The 23085-nt window shown below is 41.9% G+C and overlaps 1 protein-coding gene across 1 annotated transcript in view; it reads left to right on the plus strand.

Moving 5' to 3' along the window:
- The window catches only part of LOC139377444 (PH and SEC7 domain-containing protein 1-like), a 70165-nt gene that overhangs the window by 16561 nt on the left and 30519 nt on the right, over positions 1 to 23085 (plus strand). The window contains exons 6-7 of the mRNA XM_071120473.1: positions 12 to 70; positions 2027 to 2116. Of these exons, the coding sequence (XP_070976574.1) occupies positions 12 to 70; positions 2027 to 2116 (149 nt within the window). The remainder of the gene's footprint in view (positions 1 to 11; positions 71 to 2026; positions 2117 to 23085) is intronic.

Here is a 23085-nt window from a genome sequence, read left to right on the forward strand (position 1 = left end):
TTCTTATCCAGATGGTGTCCATACCTTGACCTGTGCCCTGATGCTGCTAAACACAGACCTGCATGGCCATGTAAGTAGAGTTCAGTCTGTGTGTGTGCGTGCGTGCGTGTGTGTGTGCGTGTTAGGTGAGTTCAGCCTAGAGTTTAGAGTAGAGACCATTTTCAGAGATCCATCCCCCCAGGCTCCACTGACTCAGTACAATGGTAGTTATGGGGGGAAAGCCCCAGACTGATTGAAGGCTGATCTGGGACCAGCCTCCTGATTACAATGTGCTCCACACACTATCATAAATCCAGTCCATATCAAGCTGTAGACTGATTTCAGTACAACTCTAAATCTAGGCAATCTACAGCTGCATGGTGTGATGTGCAGCCTCTGCAAATGATTACAGATAGTTAAGTCAGAGCCATTTATATAATATATGGATACATTTATCTCTGATTGAAGGGGCTAGAGCTAGCTGGATGAAAAACCCACTCTCTCTATTGAGAGATGCCAGGCTGATATACCCTTCAGTGTATTCACCCCCCTCGACTTATTCCACATTTTGTTGTCTTACAGCCTGAATTCAATTTGCAGTCAATATATACTTATGTAAATTAGATATTTCTGTATTTCATTTTCAATACATTTGCAAACATTTCTAAAAACATATTTCCACTTTGTCATTATGGGGTGTTGTGTGTAGATGGGTGAGAATGTTTCAGGCTGTAACAGGCTGTAACACAAACAAATTTGGAAAAAGTGAAGAGGTATGATTACTTTCTGAAGGCACTGTAGCGCTGTGCTTCATCATCATCATTCATCATCATAGTCACCAATGTCGTCATCTTCTTCTTCTTCATCATCATCATCATCATCAATGGCATCATCCTGTTCATCATAGTCTCCTGCATCTTCTTCTTCCTCTTCATCATCATCATCATCAATGGCGTCATCCTGATCATCATAGTCTCCTGCATCTTCTTCTTCCTCTTCATCATCATCATCATCAATGGTGTCATCCTGATCATCATAGTCTCCTGCATCTTCTTCTTCCTCTTTATCGTCATTGACTCTTTTCATCAATATTTCCACTATCTGTGAAAGTCCTCAGCCTGAAGTGTCTCCACTTGCGCTGCCGAATAGCTAGATTTTTGATGGCAGGACTGAGTAAGACGCTTCAGGAGGGTGGTGACGTGTGTTTGTGAGGCAGAGGTCCTGGGTTGAGCCTCGGTATGAGCCGAATCAGGAGGAAGTGATACTCGCTAAGCAAGCAGCGTGACGTCCTTTGCACAGTCTTCCTCTTAACACTCTCAGCTCATCAGCTAGATTAAATAATTTGGATGAGGTCCATTAAAGTAATTTCTTCCCATAACATCCTTCAAAGATTAATTCTAATATAGCTGTCAGAGAGCTGCAGAAGGTCTGATGAATTATAAAAATCTGTGAATGTATTTGTGGTTCAAATATTTTTGATGACTGATATTAGTGATACTTTTAAAGATTATATGTATATATAGCATAAGAGTCTCGGAAATCCCAGAGCTAGGGCAACAGTAGTAGGTCTGGAAATGATGTAGGATTTTCTTGGCCAATTCAGGGAGGGTGCTCTTCAGGCAGACAACTCTTCCAACAAATCACACGTTTGGCGTAGACAGGCTTCAAAATAATCCCCTCTGAAACATGACCGAGGTGGACATGCAATGCGGACGCAGATGGCTAGGCACATTTTTTCCACAGTCAGTCAGTGGTTGTAAACTTGTAATGCTAACTTCATGGCGCATGCAAACTACTCACCTGCAAAAATACACTAATTGAATATATCCTCCGCGAGCTCCATCTAGCTAACTACCGGAAATGTTTATAGCAGAGCTCTGGACGGATTTTGAGGCACCCAACTCCGCCCTTTCGTCTCTCTCAAATTGGCGTTGGCTTAAGTACAGACATGTACTATATGCTGGAAAATTGGTACATTGTGGGAGGCAACCCGTCTGTCTCGAGAGACTAATAGCATAGAGTAAGTACTGTGTGTCATATTTTTCAGAACATTGGAAAAAGGATGTCCTGCACACAGTTCATTGGCAACCTGGAGGGTCTGAATGAGGGTCAAGACTTTTCCAAAGACCTTCTGAAGGTGAGTCACTGTACTGTACATTGCTATAAACACACACACAAGCACACACACATACACACATGTGCACATGCACACAAGCACACACACACTGATGCACATGCATGCACATGCACATGGACACACAGACACATGAACACACAGACACAAGCCACAGCGAGTGTGTTTGTGTGTCCTGCTGAGTGCTTTGTGTTGTTGTGCCATGGTATTCTGTACAGTAGCTCGGCCAGCTGGCCTCCGTGTGTCCCCTGAGTCCACCTACCACGGCTCTGCCTCGGTCACCATTTCCTGTAGCACACTTCGGCATGGCGCGGGGTGGTGTGTGTTGGTGGAGGCTAATTGTTATGTTGTCTATAAGACATACTGCACATCCCCTCCGGGGCATCTGCGCTCAAGATCAGACAATATTAGATTATGATATTAGGTTATTCCTGTTGTTGGCAACATAATGGGATTAGGTCCATCTGGGGGACTTAATTTAGAACCCACAGGCACACTAGTGGATGCCAGATGAGCTAAATCAGTGGGTTGCCTGCTGTTGATATGGCTAATGATGATGCGTTTTATTAATTTTGTCTGCAAAGTGTTCCCTCAACACAATTCCCCAGAGCATAAGTCAACAAGTTGAAATTATGTATCTATAATACATGAGAGGGAGTATGGAATATTTTTCGCCCAGAAATTAAGGGGTATGAATTCTAAAACAACTGCTTTTTGTATGTGAGAACTAGAGAGACCTAGAGAGACATACAGAGAGACATAGAGAGACAGAGAGACTTCTTGTTGCCACAAGTAAATAGCAACCAGTGAAGAACAAACACCATTGTAAATACAACCCGTATTTATGTTTATTTACCCTTTTGTACTTTCACTGTTTGCACATAATATGACATTTGCAATGCCAATTATTATTTTGCAACTTTTGTGAGTGTAATGTTTACTGTTAATTTTTGTTTATTATCTACTTCACTTGCTTTGGCAATGTTAACATACGTTTCCCATGCCAATAAAGTGCTTAAATTGAAATTGAATTGAGAGAGAGAGACATAGAGAGAGAATGACATTACTTTAAGACAAAATTACAGCTTACTAGAACAGAGCAATACTCAAGCATGAGGCATCAAAGCCCAACAAACTGCATGCTATTAAGAAATGCTATAGATTAAAGAAATATTGTAGAAATCTACCAAAGAACAATTGGCCAAAAACAAATCCAATCCCTAGATGACATTCTGGGCAAAATGTTTATTGTAATAGTGAAGGTGTTAACTTAGCAGTTGAATGCCTGAACAGTATATTTGTCATATCAAATGTAAAAAAAAAATATATATATTTTTTTAAATGACAGCATATTTAAGGGCACAAGACGAGACCTAAATGCAGACACAGGAGGCAGATGGTAGAGCTCCGACATATATTATAACAAAGGGAGTAGGCAAAAGCAGGTCGGGACAGGCGAGAGTTCATAAACCAGGTCCAAACAGTACCAGACGATAGGTAGTCTCGAGGTCAGGCCAGGCAGGGGTCAGAAACCAGATCCGAGTCCACAACAGTACAAGAGGATAGGCAGGCTGTTAGTCAGAACAAGCAGAGTGGTCAGGCAGGCGGGTACGCAGTCAGGACAGGCAAGGGTTGAAACCAGGAGGACTAGAAACAAACAGAGACTGGGAAAAACAGGAGCAAGGAAAACCGCTAGTTGTCTTGGCAAACAAGACAAACTGGCACAGAGAGACAGGAAACACAGGGATAAATTCAAAAATGCTTTTGACTCAATTTGGCATAAATTAATTCCAGACACCATTGCCCTAGAGGATACAAACAATCACACATACCTCAGACTAAACATCAGCACCACAGGTAACTAGAAAACATCAGCACCACAGGAAACTAGCAAACATCAGCACCAAAGGAAACTAGCAAACATCAGCACCAAAGGAAACTAGCAAACATCAGCACCACAGGAAACTAGCAAACATCAGCACCACAGGTAACTAGCAAACATCAGCACCACGGGTAACTAGCAAACATCAGCCCCACAGGTAACTAGCAAACATCAGCACCACAGGTAACGAGCAAACATCAGCACCACGGGTAACTAGCAAACATCAGCCCCACAGGTAACTAGCAAACATCAGCACCACAGGTAACGAGCAAACATCAGCACCACGGGTAACTAGCAAACATCAGCACCACGGGTAACTAGCAAACATCAGCCCCACAGGTAACTAGCAAACATCAGCACCACAGGTAATGAGCAAACATCAGCACCAAAGGAAACTAGCAAATATCAGCACCACGGGTAACTAGCAAACATCAGCACCACGGGTAACTAGCAAACATCAGCCCCACGGGTAACTAGCAAACATCAGCACCACAGGTAACGAGCAAACATCAGCACCACGGGTAACTAGCAAACATCAGCACCACGGGTAACTAGCAAACATCAGCCCCACAGGTAACTAGCAAACATCAGCACCACAGGTAACGAGCAAACATCAGCACCAAAGGAAACTAGCAAACATCAGCACCACAGGAAACTAGCAAACATCAGCACCACAGGTAACTAGCAAATATCAGCACCACGGGTAACTAGCAAACATCAGCACCACGGGTAACTAGCAAACATCAGCCCCACGGGTAACTAGCAAACATCAGCACCACAGGTAACGAGCAAACATCAGCACCACGGGTAACTAGCAAACATCAGCACCACGGGTAACTAGCAAACATCAGCCCCACAGGTAACTAGCAAACATCAGCACCACAGGTAACTAGCAAACATCAGCCCCACGGGTAACTAGCAAACATCAGCACCACAGGTAACTAGCAAACATCAGCACCACGGGTAACTAGCAAACATCAGCACCACGGGTAACTAGCAAACATCAGCACCAGAGGTAACTAGCAAACGTCAGCACCACAGGTAACTTCCACAAGGCTGTGAACAATCTGAGAGGCAAGAAGGGCCTTCTACGCCATCAAAAGGAGCATACAATTTGACATCCCAATTAGAATCTGGCAAAAAATACTCCAATCAGTTATAGAACTCATTGCCGTCTATGGCAGTAAGGTCTGGGGTCCACTCACCAACCAAGAACAAACTAAATGGTAAAAACACCCAATTGAGACTCTGCATGCAGAGTCCTGAAAGATATCCTCAGAGTACAACGCAAAACCCCTAATAATGCATGCAGAGCAGAAATAGGACTATACCTGCCCACTAATTATCAAAATCCAGAAAAGAGCCATTCAATTCCAGAACCACCTAAAGGAATGCGATGCCCAAACCTTCCATCACAAAACCCTAACATTGAAGGAGATGAACACCTTAGCCAACTGGTTCTGGGGCTCTGTTCACAAATACAAATAAACCACACGGAGCACCAGGGCAGCAACACAATTAGACCCAACCAAATTAAAAACTACTTCAAGACTGTTGGAAAAGCATTCCAGGTGAAGCTGGTTGAGAGAATGCCAAGCATGTGCAAAGCTGTCATCAAGGCAAAGGGTGGCTGCTTTGAAGATTTTTTGGTTACTACATCATTCCATATGTGTTATTTCATAGTTTTGATGCCTTCACTATTAATCTACAATGTAGAAAATAGTAAAAATTAAAAATAAAACTTGAAGGAGTAGGTGTGTCCAAACTTTTGACTGGTACAGTATATATAGATATATATGTCAGTATTACACTCAAATTACACAAGCCCACAAAAAAATTGAACACAAACTGGATCTGTTAGGTTGGATGCAGTCTATCACAGTGCCATCTGTTTTGTCACCAAAGCCCAATATGCTACCCACCACTGCGACCTGTATGCTCTCGTTGGCTGGTCCTCGCTTCATACTCATCGCCAAACCCACTGGCTCCAGGTCATCTACAAGTCTTTGCTAGGTAAAGCCCCGCCTTATCTCAGCTCACTGGTCACCATAGCAGCACCAACCCGTAACACACGCTCCAGCAGGTATATCTCACTAGTCACCCCCAAAGCCAATTCCTCCTTTGGCTACCTTTCCTTCCAGTTCTCTGCTGCCAATGATTGGAATGAACTGCAAGAATCACTGAAGCTGGAGACTCATATCTCCCTCACTAGCTTTAAGCACCGGCTGTCAGAGCAGCTCACAGATCCCTGCACCTGTACATAGCCGATCTGTAAATAGCCCATCCAACTATCTCATCCCCATACTGTATTTATTTATTTATCTTGCTCCTTTGCACCCCAGTATCTCTACTTGCACATTCATATTCTGCACATTATCACTCCCGTGTTTAATTGGTATATTGTAATTACTTTGCGACCCTGGCCTATTTATTGCATTATCTCCCTTATCTTACCTCATTTGCACACACTGTATATAGACTTTTTCTACTGTATTATTGACTGTAAGTTTGTTTATTCCATGTGTAACTCTGTGTTGTTGTATGTGTCGTACTGCTTTGCTCTATCTTGGCCAGGTCGCAGTAGTAAATGAGAACTTGTTCTCAACTAGCCTACCTGGTTAAATAAAGGTGAAATAAAAACATTTAAATAGGTGAAATACCGCAGTGTGCAATCCCAATAGTAAAATGTGTTATCTGCTGCCACGAGAAAAGGTCAACCATTGGGTCAGAAACACCAATGTGAATATAACCTATATCAAGTCAATTCAAAGTTTATTTGTCACGTGCGCCGAATACAACAGGTACTTCACCTTACAGTGAAATGCGTACTAACAAGCCCTAACCAACAGTGCAATTTTTAAGTTAAAAATAAGTATTATGTAAACAATAGATAAGTAAAGAAATAAAAAAATCTGTAAAATGACAGTGAAAATAACAGTAGCGAGGCTATATACTGGTGGTACCGTAATAGAGTCAATGTGCGGGGGCACCGATTAGTTGCTCTAATTGAGGTAATGGGACACACACACACACACACACAATGCAAATAGTCCGGGTAGCCATTTGATTACCTGTTCAGGAGTCTTTTGGCTTTGGGGTAAATGCTGTTGAGAAGCCTTTTGGTCCCAGACTTGGTGCGGTAGCAGAGAGAACAGTCTATGACTGGGGTGGCTGGGGTCTTTGACAATGTGTAGAGGTGCTGGATGGCAGGAAGCTTAGCCCCAGTGATGTACTGGGCCTTACGCACTACCCTCTGTAGTGCCTTGCGGTCGGACGCCGAGCAGTTGCTGTACCAGGCAGTGATGCAACCATGCTCTCGATGTTGCAGCTGTAGAACCTTTTGAGGTGCTGAGGACCCATGTTAAATCTTTTTAGTTTCCTGAGGCGGAATAGGTATTGTCGTGCCCTCTTCACGACTGTCTTGGTGTGTTTGGACCATTCTAGTTTGTTGTCGATGTGGACACCAAGGAACTTGAAGCTCTCAACGTGCCTATTTATTTCCCCCGTCATTTGAAATACATTCTAATATTTGCGCATTGTCACAACACCGTGCATAGTTTATGCAACATTTTAAATGTTACGCTACATTTTTTAACCGCAAATATTATAATATTTAAATAGTTGTTATTCTCTTGAAACTTTTTCTGTGTGTAATGTTTACTGTTAATGTCAGATTTTTTTTTGGTCTTTGTTTTGCCTTGTTGGTGTTTAGTTGTTGTTTTGTTTATTGTTTATTGCACTTGCTTAAACACTTTTTCCATGCCAATTAAGCCCCTTTGAATTGAATTGAATTGAGAGCGATAGAGAGAGAGAGAGGGAAAGCACAGGAATAAGCCCATTGACTTGGGGTAGCTTTTTTATTAATGCAACATATAGATCAAGGAAGTCTTTTAAAATCAGGCTCTCCTGCCACTCTCTCTGACTTTCCTTTCTCGCTCCCTCTCTTTCTCTAACTCTTCAAATGTTTTCCCTGCCCGCTCTCCATCTCTCCATTTCTAAATCTTCTGGTCACTTTTTTTTCTCTATGCTTTGCTCTCGTTTTCTGTCTTTCTCACCTTTTGCTTTGTCACTGTACATGCTCCCTCACCTACTTGCACTCCCACTCCCACTTCTCTGCCCCATCCCCCTCCTGGCTTATCCTTCAATCACTTCCTTCCTTCTGACTGAATGAATGTCATGCCGATTCCCTGTTATCTGCTTCATATCCCTAGTCTCCTTCCCTCCTTTTCCTACTGTCCCATTTCCCCCTCCATATCTGGAATGTATCCCTGCTCAGCACAGAGTTCACATAATCATAATAATTTTCCATTATATACACACAGACACAAACATGAACACACACACACGGGCACACTTGAATGCACACACACACACACACACACACACACACACACACACACACACACACATATATGTGCATGCATAGACACACACATACAAACAGACACACACACGCTGCTATGTGTCTCATACTGGGCCAACCTGAGCCTGACATCTGCACCAAGTGGGGGCTCAATCCATCCAATTTCACTCATTCTCTCATTCTGTCTCTGTCTCTTTATTTCATACTCTCATTCTGTCTCTCCACTTCTAGCTCTCTCTTTAATGCTCTCTCTTTCTCACTAACTTTCTATCTCCTTCTCTCTTCCCTCTCTCTCTCTCGTGCCTGCTCTCGCTCTCGCTCTCCCTCTCGTTTCCGTTTTCAGTATAGCACCATTTTGCCAGCACCGCAGCACCGCAGCACCACACACCATGCCACCCTCTCACTCTTTGCCTACTCTCTTTCTCTTCCCTCCCTCCCTTTTTCTTGAGATTCAAAGTGTTTTATTTCCGGCGGTATGAAATAGCAGTGACCCCCAGAGGAGGCAAACCTATGTGCTGCTCTTCTCTTCTCTTCTATCTCTGACATTACACTCTCTCTCTCTCTCACCATCTTTCTCTTTCCCTGCTACAGTACTTCCATTCCTCAACCCCCTAATACTAAGCAGCTCATGGCCAGTCTTCTGTTTTTTCCTTTCCCCCTTTCCCCATACTCTCTTTCTCTCCTCTAGCTCTTTCTCCTTTCTCCTTGTGCACTCATTCTGTTATGCATATTTTATTTATCGTGAAGTAAGGAGGCATGTTGTATCGTTGTTTGTTTATTTGTTTATGTACATATCAACTATCAATATCAACTATTTTATAGAGACTCTGTCTTGTATCTAGAGTACTGTAGAATCGAATATAAAAAATCACATAGATCTCATATCTCCAAAGATACATAGTTATATAGAGTATAGAGGTGGGTAAGGTGATAAACATGTGCCATATGTGGTACTGTATATGGATATACAATATAACATGGAGAATACCTTTGTCACGTTCTGACCTTTATTTTCCTTTGTTTTGTCTTTATTTAGTATGGTCAGGGCGTGAGTTGGGGTGGGCAGTCTATGTTTTGTGTTTCTGTGTTTGGCCTGATATGGTTCTCAATCAGAGGCAGGTGTTAGTCGTTGTCTCTGATTGGGAGCCATATTTAGGTAGCCTGTTTTGTCATTGTGGGTGGTGGGTGATTGTCTATGTTAGTTGCTTGTGTCAGCACAGTTCTTATAGCTTCACAGTCGGTTTTCCGTTTATTGTTTTGTGTTCAGTGTTCAGTGTTTTCTTTAATTAAAATATCATCATGAACACATACCACGCCGCATCTTGGTCCGATCCTTACTCCTCTTCAGACGAAGAGGAGGAAATCTGCCGTTACAACCTTTTGCATCCAAAATACTGGAAAAACACAAACGGATCACATTCAGTTACACAGATTACAGACAAATGTGAGGTGATCTTTTGGTCGGGATTTCCATATGTTGAGGTATGGCTGGGAGGGACAGTGTACACAGAGGGGTACTAAACTGAACCCTCCAACTACAGCTGAAATCAGGAACCAGGTGGCTTATTTCATTCATTCTCTTATTCTCTCTCTCTCCTTCTTGCTCTCTATTTAACTCTAACTATCTTTCTCACTAACTTTCTCTCTCCTTCTTTCTACCCTTCTCTTTCTCTCTCACTCTCTCTCCATCCCCCTCTCTCTCTTTCTCGCCCGCTCTCTCTCTCGGCAATGCAGCTTTCTCAGATTAAACCCAGTGATGTGTTTCCCGTTAACATTACAATAGAGGGACAGAATGGAGAAATCTCCTGTACTGTGCAACTAGCTGGCTATGGTGTCACACTTCTCTCATTTATTTTTGTATAAAACAAATAAAACCATGAAAAAGGTGACATGGCCGGTGGCCCATGGGTCTGTTAAGATTGTTTTTAAAGATTTTGGCTCAATTTCTCTGTTATACTAATCTGTAATGAGCCTTTGACTGACCAGTGGGCAATGGCCAGCCCCCCTATCAAGATGGGCTGGCCTGGTTTTCTGATAGGCTGAGTTGAGGTCACGCAAACTCACATTCAAAGTAAAATGTAGGATCAGCAAAGAGACCTGCTCCAACTCTGAAATCAGTTAGACAGCCAAGATCATGGATTGTAAAAAAACAGAAAGGGTGCCTATAAACTTAGAAAGTGCACATTGTGCATGGTCACCTCACTCAAAATGTCATGTTTTTGGGGTGGCTAAAACCATGATTTGGTCAAACAGTAAAGTGCATTATCCTAATGATTCCTGTAATGAAAGTGTCTGCCCTGCCCCACCCCTCTACCTGTGCACTCACTGGGGCCTGCTGCTGTGAAAAACGAGCCACTCTCCTATCCCCACCAGCTTTCAAGAGAAAAATGCTTCTGATCGTATAACATTTCAAAATGCAATTGCAGGATAAACACAGCTTTGGAAGCTTTGTCCTCTTGTCCCTGATGAAGAGAGGAGTGTGTCAGCTTTCTGTAGGTAGGGTTGAAGTCGGAAGTTTACATACACCTTAGCCAAATACATTTAAACTCAGTTTTTCACAATTCCTGACATTTAGTCCTAGAAATAATTCCCTGTCTTAAGTCAGTTTGCATCACCACTTTATTTTAAGAATGTGAAATGTCAGAATAATAGTAGAGAGAACGCTTTCTTTCAGCTTTTAATTCTTTCATCACATTCCCAGTGGGTCAGACACTCAATTAATATTTGGTAGCATTGCCTTTAAATTGTTTAACTTGGGTCAAACGTTTCGGGTAGCCGTCCACAAGCTTCCCACAATAAGATGGGTGAATTTTGGCCCATTCCCATTCCTCCTGACAGAGCTGGTGTAACTGAGTCAGGTTTGTAGGCCTCCTTGCTCACACACGCTTTTTAAGTTCTGCCCACAAACTTCTATAGGATTGAGGTCAGGGCTTTGTGTTGGCCACTCCAATACCTTGACTTTGTTGTCCTTAAGCCATTTTGCCACAACGTTGGAAGTATGCTTGGGGTCTTTGTCCATTTGGGAGACCCATTTGCCACCAAGCTTTAACTTCCTGACTGATGTCTTGAGATGTTACTTCAATATATCCACACAATTATCCTCCCTCATGATGCCATCTATTTTGTGAAGTGCACCAGCCGCTCCTGCAGCAAAGCTCCCCCACAACAAGATGCTGCCACCCCCGTGCTTCACGGTTGGGATGGTGTTCTTCGGCTTGCAAGCCTCCCCTTTTTCCTCCTAAAATAACGATGGTCATTATGCCCAAACAGTTCTATTTTTGTTTCATCAGACCAGAGGACATTTCTACAAAAAGTATGATCTTTGTCCCCATGTGCAGTGTCAAACCGTAGTCTGGCTTTTTTATGGTGGTTTTGGAGCAGTGGCTTCTTCCTTGCTGAGCGGCCTTTCAGGTTATGTCGATATAGGACTCGTTTTACTATGGACATAGATACTTTTGTACCTGTTTCCTCCAGCATCTTCACAGGGTCCTTTGCTGTTGTTCTGGGATTGATTTGCACTTTTCGCACCAAAATAAGTTATTCTCTAGGAGACAGAACGCGTCTCCTTCCTGAGCGGTTTGACGGCTGCGTTGTCCCATGGTGTTTATACTTGTGTACTATTGTTTGTACAGATGAACGTGGTACCTTCAGGCGTTTGGAAATTGCTCCTAAGGATGAACCAGACTTGTGGAGGTCTACAATGTTTTGGCTGATTTCTTTTGATTTTCCCATGATATCAAGCATAGAGACACTGAGTTTGAAGGTAGGCCTTGAAATACATCCACAGGTACAAATGATGTCAATTAGCCTATCAGAAGCTTCTAAAGCCATTACATAATTATATGGAATTTTCCAACCTGTTTAAAGGCACAGTCAACTAAGTGTATGTAAACTTCTGACCCACTGGAATTGTGATACAGTGAATTATAAGTGAAATAATCTGTCTTTAAACAATTGTTGGAAAAATTACTTGTGTCATGCCCAAAGTAGATGTCCTAACCGACTTGCTAAAAATATAGTTTGTTAACAAGAAATTTGTGTAGTGGTTGAAAAATGTGTTTTAATGACTCCAACCTAAGTGTACGTAAACTTCCGACTTCCACTGTACATGTTTTTTCTTCTCAACTCTCAATACTCAGCTCAATAGCAACTATTTTACAGCCAAGGTACAGTATTTGATATGGCTTTGAGACACAGTTTGGAGCGGCGTACGTGCGCAAAATGGACACTGGCCATTGCGAGGGCATAGGCCTATAGGCAACTGCAAAGTTTTTTTTAGCACATACATTTACTGTTGGATGAATACATACCTACTAGCAGTGGGCATTATATTTAAAGTTAGCGATCTAGTTTGTGTGTTTTGAGTTTCCACTTCCTCAGGTGTTGAACCCCAAAGGAATTAGCCTATGCTATTAGTTAGTGCACATAAATATCTCAATTGAACAACAACAGAAATCTGGAAATTCTGGAGTCCTATTATGACAGTAAAATATAGCAACTATAGTTGCCCAAAATTCACAGCAATCACTGGATTAGGTTTCACATCAAAATATCTTGAACCATGCATTCCTGCTTGGACGTGTTGGATAAAAACCAACATATTTCTTGAATACCTCAGTAGTCTATTTATTATACTTCCTATTAAAGCACTATGAATTACTTTATAAGCCTGACCTGACCTGACCTAATCATGGGCTGGTGCCACCAACTGTAAAAGTTAGTGGCACCAGTGACACGAGGGGAAAATGTTAGTCTGGAGCCGTGTAATAATAATTAACACTTAGGTTAGGTGTTGATTCAGAGGAACACATACAGTATGACGGGTACTGATTTGTAATATAGTCGAAGTTGTTAGCGTGGTTTTCATAAAGCATAAGGCTTAAGCAGACAGACAGACAGACAGACAGACAGACAACAAGAAGATGCACAGAGCGACAGCAGAGAAGATGCTGAGACAGAGACAGAAATAGTTGAGAAATTCTGTACTGTACTTCCAATGTTGTGTGCCAGCACTACTGCCTGTATCTAAAGAGGGTGTGTAGGGTCAGGGTATACAGTGGGGCAAAAAAGTATTTAGTCAGACACCAATTGTGCAAGTTCTCCCACTTAAAAATATGAGAGAGGCCTGTAATTTTCATCATAGGTACACTTCAACTATGACAGACAAAATGAGGGGAAATATCCAGAAAATCACATTGTAGGATTTTTAATAAATGTATTTGCAAATTATGGTGGAAAATAAGTATTTGGTCAATAACAAAAGTTTATCTCAATACTTTGTTATATACCCTTTGTTGGCAATGACAGAGGTCAAACGTTTTCTGTAAGTCTTCGCAAGGTTTTCACACACTGTTGCTGGTATTTTGGCCCATTCCTCCATGCAGATCTCCTCTAAAGCAGTGATGTTTTGGGGCTGTTGCTGGGCAACACAGACTTTCAACTCCCTCCAAAGATTTTCTATGGGGTTGAGATCTGGGGACTGGCTAGGCCACTCCAGGACCTTGAAATGCTTCTTACGAAGCCACTCCTTCGTTGCCCGGGCGGTGTGTTCGGGATCATTGTCATGCTGAAAGACCCAGCCACGTTACATCTTCAATGCCCTTGCTGATGGAAGGAGGTTTTCACTCAAAATCTCACAATACATGGCCCCATTCATTCTTTCCTTTACACGGATCAGTCGTCCTGGTCCCTTTGCAGAAAAACAGCCCCAAAGCATGATGTTTCCACCCCCATGCTTCACAGTAGGTATGGTGTTCTTTGGATGCAACTCAGCATTCTTTGTCCTCCAAACACGACGAGTTGAGTTTTTACCAAAAAGTTATATTTTGGTTTCATCTGACCATATGACATTCTCACAATCTTCTTCTGGATCATCCAAATGCTCTCTAGCAAACTTCAGATGGGCCTGGACATGTACTGGCTTAAGCAGGGGGACACGTCTGGCACTGCAGGATTTGAGTCCCTGGTGGCGTAGTGTGTTACTGATGGTAGGCTTTGGTCCCAGCTCTCTGCAGGTCATTCATTAGGTCCCCCCGTGTGGTTCTGGGATTTTTGCTCACCGTTCTTGTGATCGTTTTGACCCCACGGGGTGAGATCTTGCGTGGAGCCCCAGATCGAGGGAGATTATCAGTGGTCTTGTATGTCTTCCATTTCCTAATAATTGCTCCCACAGTTGATTTCTTCAAACCAAGCTGCTTACCTATTGCAGATTCAGTCTTCCCAGCCTGGTGCAGGTCTACAATTTTGTTTCTGGTGTCCTTTGACAGCTCTTTGGTCTTGGCCATAGTGGAGTTTGGAGTGTGACTGTTTGAGGTTGTGGACAGGTGTCTTTTATACTGATAACAAGTTCAAACAGGTGCCATTAATACAGGTAACGAGTGGAGGACAGAGGAGCCTCTTAAAGTTACAGGTCTGTGAGAGCCGGAAATCTTGCTTGTTTGTAGGTGACCAAATACTTATTTTCCACCATAATTTGCAAATAAATTCATTAAAAGTCCTACAATGTGATTTTCTGGATTTTTTTCCCCCATTTTGTCTGTCATAGTTGAAGTGTACCTATGATGAAAATTACAGGCGTCTCTCATCTTTTTAAGTGGGAGAACTTGCACAATTGGTGGCTGACGAAATACTTTTTTGCCCCACTGTATGTGTGGGGATGGGTTGTGTGTGTGCTGAGCTCACACATTCTTGCAGGTTACTTATACATCTATACGTCTGTATCTGTGTTTACCCAATTTTGACACAAAGAACACTTTAAACCATTCAAATGTGCACTAGGGGCCACTGTCCTGTTCCCTAGTCCCACATACTATTGCTCAGCAGAAGTAGTATGTCACACAGAGAGATGTTTGCACACTAGTCATAGTGCTGACCCCCCCCCCCCCCCCCCCCCCCCCCCCCCTCTGTTCAATCAGGGTATTAGACAGACATAACTTTCTAACTAACTTTTTTTAACACAGCAATTCTAGGAAAGGATTAGTGTTGTGCATTGGGGTTGTGCCGCAGAGCATCATGGGGGTTCTGTGTGTTGAAATGAGCAAGTTCTAGATAAATGGTTGAAATAATTCCTGTCTCCCATCTCATCATTTTTGAATTGTTATAAAGATGTTCTTATGAATCCCCCCAGACATAACAAAATATTGGTGAGGAAGTCTGAACCTACAGAAACTATTATATCCAGAAGAAGTAGTTTTTTACATGTTTTAAACTGTTATTTTACATGGTACAGTCTAGGCTAATGTTAGCACAGTGTATTGCTAGCAGAGGCAAGTGCATAGATGAGCTAGCTAAATGCCTGCACAGACTGTAAACATTTTGCCGTCTTATGACATGATTTTGCTGTCCCAGATAAAATTTCCCCGTTGTGGGCCAATTCTTGCGTCGTAAACAATTGCTGGAAATTTTGGTTCGTTCAGTGTGACAGGGTCTGGGTCTGCCAATTAAGTACCACTACGTGCGGTCGTAGTCTCCGACAAAGTTTTGGCAGTGTCAGAAGCCAATCCCAGTGACTGACCAATAGGAACACGGTAGCACTGAGTATTATTGTGAATAGTCAGATTAATATAATAGTTTGATTTAAATGTTTACATATTTTTCAAAAAAGAAAGAATAAGAAATAAGAAAGATTTCCCTAATAATCTTGTTTACATGACACATTCAAAATCAAGTTACCCGGTGGGATTTAATAAATGCACAAAATTGCCAAAATAGATGTTCTACCACAAATGACTATGTTATTTTTGGGACGCCTATTTGATGCTGAGTTCGGACATATAAAGTTTGTATTTGAAAACTATATCTAAGACACATACTTTTAGTTTTTCACTCGTCCATAAGCATAGAGGGAGGCTTGCGCTGCCTGTGTTGACAAATGCTAAGCTCAAAAACATCCCTGCACAAACATAATTTCCTGAGTTCGACTGTTGTACTCAAGGCATCAGTTCTTCGTTCACAGTATTTCCCATTATCAAGGGCCATATTCAAGGGATGTCCAATGTCACCTCTGTTTTTTGCCCTGGCGATAGAACCCCTTTCTATTAAGCTAAAGGCCACACCCTCAATACATGATATCTACAGATACGGACTGGAACACAAAGTTTCCTTGTATGCAGATGACTTGCTTTTATATATCTCAGACCCTGAAGCGTTTGTCCCTGAGGGACGTACTGCGTAGGTTTGGTGTGTTTTCGGGCTATACATTGAATTTCTCAAAAAATGAATGCTTTCCTATTAATGAATTAGCATTACAAATTCCACAGGATACTATTCCATTTCGTATGTCAAAGTCTGGCTTTAAATATTTAGGGATCATCATCACCCGTACCTTGTCTTCCCCCCCCATGATGAGAACTTTAATCCCCTAATTAACAAACTTAAACTGGACTTTCAGAGCTGGAGTATTCATTTTACTTGAGCTGGTAAAGTGAATTGGATCAAGATGAATGTATTGCCCAGATTTCTGTACTTGTTCCAATGTCTCCGTCTTTTTTTACCAACGTTTTTTTTCACTCCAGTGGATAAACTTATATATTTTTTTCTATTGGGCGGTGGGAATCCAAGAATACGTAAAGCATTTCTCCAGACAGATAGAACACACGGAGGACTGGCCCTTCCTAACTTGATGTATTATTACTGGGCAGCGAATATACAAAAGATTATTTACTGGCTTCACACCCCAGAAACGGACTGGTGTCAAACAAAAGCCAATTCCTGTTTCTCCTCCTCTTTGTCAGCCTTAGTCACCTCCAATCTCCCTCTTTCAGCTTCGTGCTACACATCCAATCCAGTTGTTGTCAATATTTTTATATTCAAGGTCCTATATGTCACCTCTTCCTTCCAGGCAAACTGGATTCAGCTTTTAGGCTGTGGCAGATGAATGGCCTTACTAAGTTTAATTACATTATATTGATGGCACCTTTGCCATTTTCGAAGACCTCACTATCAAATTGATTCTACCCCATTCAAGTTTATTTAGGTATTTCCAATCTCGCCGGTTTATTCGCACTCGAAGCCCAACCTTTCAAATTCTATCACCCAAAACATCTTTTCAACTAAAGTGACTCATATCCTGTATTTTTTAGATAATCATGTGCCTTGATAACCTATCACTCAATAAAATCCGATCTGAGTGGGAAAGGGAACTTGGTGGAGAGATCACTGATGAAGTCTGGAATGATGCCTTACTTACTGTAAATGGAAGCTCCTCTTGTGCCCGGCTAAGCATTACACAGTTTAAGGTACTTCACCGTATCCATTTCAGCAAGGCCAGATTATCCAAATTCTACCCAAATATTGATGGGTCATGTGACAGGTGTCAAGGCCCCTTGGTGGACTTGACCCACATGTTCTGGTCCTGTCCCTGTCTGACAGATTAATGGTCCACTATATTTAAAACCTTTTCTGAAGCATTTGATATCAAGTTGCACCCTAGTGCAGAAATTGCTATTTTTGGATTACCAAACAACAATTGTTCTCAGACCAATATCAATCAAATCAATCAAATGTTTTTATAAAGCCCTTCTTACATCAGATGATGTCACAAAGTGCTGTACAGAAACCCAGCCTGAAACTCCAAACAGCAGGCAATGCAGGTGTAGAAGCACAGTGGCTAGGAAAAACTCCCTAGAAAGGCCAGAACCTAGGAAGAAACCTAGAGAGGAACCAGGCTATGAGGGGTGGCCAGTACTCTTCTGGCTGTGCCAGGTGGAGATTATAACAGAACATGGCCAAGATGTTCAAATGTTCATAGATGACCAGCATGGTCAAATAATAATAATCACAGTGGTTGTCGAGGGTGCAACAGGTCAGCACCTCAGGAGTAAATGTCAGTTGGCTTTTCATAGCCGATCATTCAGAGTATCTCTACTGCTCCTGCTGTCTCTAGAGAGTTGAAAACAGCAGGTCTGGGACAGGTAGCACATCCGGTGAACAGGTCTGGGTTCCATAGCCGCAGGTAGAACAGTTGAAACTGGAGTAGCAGCACGGCCAGGTGGACTGGGGACAGTAAGGAGTCATCAGGCCTGGTAGTCCTGACCATGGTCCTAGGGCTCAGGTCCTCCGAGAGAGAGAATGTCACGCTCTGACCTTTAATATCTCGGTTTTCTTTATATTTTGGTTAGGTCAGGGTGTGACGAGGGTGGGTATGCTAGTTTTGTATTGTCTAGGGGTTTTGTATGTCTAGGGGTTTAGTAGGTCTAGGTATTTGTATGTCTATGGTGGCCTGATATGGTTCCCAATCAGAGGCAGCTGTTTATCGTTGTCTCTGATTGGGGATCATATTTAGGTAGCCATTTTCCCTTTTGTGTTTGTGGGTTCTTATTCTATGTTTAGTTGCCTGTCTGCACTGTCCGTATTAGCTTCACGTTTTGTTGTTTTGTTAGTTTGTTCAGTGTTTAATGTTCATTCTTTTTTTCTTTTCTTTTTACCCCTTTTTCTCCCCAATTTCGTGGTATCCAATTGTTTAGTAGCTACTATCTCCTTCGTACGACGAACGTGACAGAGAAAGAAAGAAAGAAAGAAAGAGGGAAAGAGAGAGAGAAAAAGAGAGAAAATGAGAATTCGAGAGAGCATACTTAAATTGACACAGGACACCGGATAAGACAGGAGAAATACTCCAGATACTCCAGACTGACCCTAGCCCCCCGACACATAAACTCCTGCAACATAAATACTGGTGGCTGAGACAGGAGCGGTCAGGAGACACTGTGGCAGGGCCAAACAGGCAGGATATAACCCCACCCACTTTGCCAAAGCACAGCCTCCACACCACCACTTCAACCACCAACTTACCAATAGACAGCTGCATGCCATTGCTTTTTCCTCCCTGTTGGCCCGCAGAATGATTTTATTGGATTGGAAATCAATCCTGCCTTAGCCTCTCTTTGGCTCAAAGATCTGATGCTGTTCCTAAATTAGAAAAAAATGAGGTATACCATTTGAGGGTCAACCAAAACTCATTTTATTCCACATGGGACCGATGATATCCTATTTTGTGAAGCTCCAAACACTTCCTCCAGATTAGTACTCTTGGCCCTACCCCCACCCCTTGAGATTACTGCTATAGTCCTATAGGATCAACTAAACACCTGAAATTGTTAGGCTATTACATTTTTTCTTGTATTGAAGTAACATTGTTGTATACTTTTGTTTTGTTTTCTGATATGCAACTCAATAACTTTGCCTTTCTTTGTAAATGTGTTTGGAGGCATTCTGGGGAGAGGTCGAAGGGGAGAAATGTACAGTGTCTTCACATGTAATCTTTCATTCATTGTGAATAAAAAATATTATACATTTTTAAAAAGTGAAAAAGGTAAAGCTGTAAAAAAATATATATATTTTTTAATTCATGCTGCAGTTGACGTAGCCTACATCAGCTGACGTAGCCTCACAAGCCAAAGCCAGAATGTGATGACAAATCTGAAGCAAATTGTACAATCTGACCAGGTTGATTTTTATTTTTTTATTTCACCTTTATTTAACCAGGTAGGCTAGTTGAGAACAAGTTCTCATTTACAACTGCGACCTGGCCAAGATAAAGCAAAGCAGTTTGACACATACAACAACACACACATGGAATAAACAAACATACAGTCAATAATACATATGATAATTGATATCAAGATTTTTATTTGGTTACACAGTGTGACATGTAATAATCATAAAAAACTGAATCCAACATACAGTGCGGGAAGGCCTTAAAAGACCACGCTTTAGTCTCCAATGTTTATTGAAAATGCACAGTGATAGAGAACAAGTGCTCATTCTGCAAATGTTTTTAATAAACATTGGATATATAGTTTATATGTTGTCAGCATTCTAAGCCAACCCCGTCTTTTTTGCCCAAAATTTGCGCATCTGTCAGTTTTGTTGCTAAACAACCAATCCGTCTATTGCACTTGATTGGTGACAATGACATGAACATATATTCAGCATGACATTCATGCAAGCATTATAATATATTTACAACCCAAAAGTAACATGAAATGCACTCGTAACTTATGGCATAAGCAATATACACTGAGTATACAAAACATTAGGAACACCTTCCTAATATTGCATTGTTCCCCCTTTTCCCCTCAGAACAGACTCAATGTGTTGAGGCATGGACTCTACAAGGTGTCGAAAGCGTTACACAAGGATGCTGGCATGTTGACTCCAATGCTTCCCACAGTTGTGTCAAGTTGGCTGGTAGTGGATATCTACTCCAAATAGTCTCATCCCACACATGCTCAGTTGGATTGAGATCTGGTGACTGGGCAGGCCACTGCAGTAAGCTGAATTCACTGTCATGTCCATGGAACCATTCCTGGACAATCCTAGCCTTGTGGCATGGGGCATTATCCTGCTGAAAAAAATAATTCACAGATGGATACACTGCTGCTATGAAGGGATGCACATGATTGGCAATGATCTTCAGATATCCTGTGGCATTCAAACGTTGCTCCGCTTTTATCAAGGGGCCCAATGTGTGCCATGAAAATACACCCCACACAATCACAACACCACCACCAGTTTGCTATGTTGACATGCGTCATGATGGATGCATGTATTCTTGTGGTTTTCTCCATACCCTAGTCCTCCCATCAGCGTGAGACAGCAGGAACCGGGATTCATCAGACCAGGCAATGTTTTTTCAATTCTCCAATGTTTTCATCCCTTAGCCACTGCAATCACAGTTTCTTGTTTTATGCTGAAAGAAGTAGAACTCTGTTAGGTCATCGGCTGCCATACCCCATTTGTGTCAAGGTACAACGAGTTGTGCATTCTTTTATGGGTCTTTGACCATCAATGTTGTACTGGACTGTCAGTTGAGTAACTGTAGCCTGTCTGTTACTCTGCACAATTTGTGTCAGCCTCCTTTGTCCTATTTCATCAATGACCTGTTTTCGACCTTTGGGTTTGTGGACCATTTTTGATACACACGGGAAACTGTTGAGCGTGAAAAACCCAGCAGCTTTGCAGTTCTTGACACACTCAAACCAGTGCCCCTGGCACCTACTACCATACACTGTTCAAATTAACTTGAATATTTTGTCCTGCCCCTTCACCCTCTGAATGGCACATATACACAATCCAATGTCTTAGTTGTCTCAAGGCTTAAAAATCCTACACTGATTGAAGTGGATTGTAGCTTTCACCTGGATTCACCTGGTCAGCCTATGTCATGGAAAGGACAGGTATTCCTAATGTTTTGTACACTCACTGTATTTAGACTAAGCTTCGTCTGGGCTGTTGCGTGATAGCCAGCTAGCTAAGCTAACTACAAGCTAACTAGGCGGCACATTCCATCATTGGAGACAAAATGGGGGCAAAACATAAGGTTCAAAATTACAAACGAGGAATCGTGCAGCATGACTAACAAAAACAATAAAACATCAAAATGTTTATCAAATCTTACAGTAGAACTTTGGAATTAAAAACTGATTAATGAGTGAACTTGAGGATGAAACGTCAGTGAGTGAAGTGAATGAAGATCACGTGACTGAGAAAAATATTGCACGGTTGAGGTTGGACAATATTGAAGTGATTGACAATCAGGAGCCAATTGAGAAACAAAAAATGTCTGGAATTGTTGGAAACATTGGACAGTTTGATTAAAGTATTGAACAGTGGAGCTCATATACAGAATGGTTTGAATATTTTGTTCTTGCAAATGACATTGATGAGGACACTATTTGTTGTGTTATTCTTAAGGCTCAGTAACTTGAGGACACGATGGGTATAATTTTGGGTAAGTTTACTCGGCAAGCATCACAGCATACATCATCAGCACATGCATACTCTTCTTCTACATAACTACATCCTTAGTAGATACTTCTGTTCTGTATGTAATAGGTATGTTATAATGCATGTATGTCTCTAGTGGTAGACTTGAGTAGTGCAGCAGAGCACAACATATTTCCTTCTTGTGAAAGTAAAGAGCTCTCTAAACATAACCCAAATAAAGCAATTCACAATGCTTGAATTTAACCATTATTATTTTACCAAGCACATAATAATAACAATGTTAAAAGACAGCACAGTAGCCATAATAACAGTAACATCAGAATATCAAATTTACACTTTAGCAGTTTTCTTTTTACTTACAACCTTCCAGATTTACTGAATATAGTCCTTTAGCCAAGCCGGGCTTCGTCTGACCCTAAATTGACTCTGAGCATCAGTTTGAATAGTCTGTTGCAAGTGCAAGGGAACTTTGAGATGAGCATCACTGACACAGTGAGAGATGCGACGCCTTCCGGCAGGTAGGCTAGTGGTTACCGAAAGGTTGCAAGATCGAATCCCCTCTGCCCCTGAACAACCCACTGTTCCGAAGCCGTCATTGAAAATAATAATTGTTCATAACTGACTTGCCTAGTTAAATAAAGGTAAAATAAAAAAAAAACATGTTTCCTAAACAACGTAGGTGCTTGGTCCTTTAGTTTGGATAACTTTCGGTGGCGCACTGTACTTCGGTGTACCCTTTTAGACATAAAATGGGAGTTTTACATGCACACAACCTCCCTCTTTGATGATTGTTTTGCCCCCCGTTTGGCCACTGTGTAGGATTTCACTTTTCTTGAGTGGCACGCACTCTGTGTCGGACATATAGTTTCCAAGACTTTCCCTCTCAGATCGCGGTTTGGAGACAGTCTTTTAAAACGTGGTTCCAACATTCCACCTCGCCATTTGCTCGTTGGTAGTACACAGACACTTTGGAGTGTTTAATGTCTCTGTAATGTAGGAACG

This window comes from Oncorhynchus clarkii, chromosome 20 (assembly GCF_045791955.1).
Source record: "Oncorhynchus clarkii lewisi isolate Uvic-CL-2024 chromosome 20, UVic_Ocla_1.0, whole genome shotgun sequence".
NCBI classification, from domain to species: domain Eukaryota; kingdom Metazoa; phylum Chordata; class Actinopteri; order Salmoniformes; family Salmonidae; genus Oncorhynchus; species Oncorhynchus clarkii.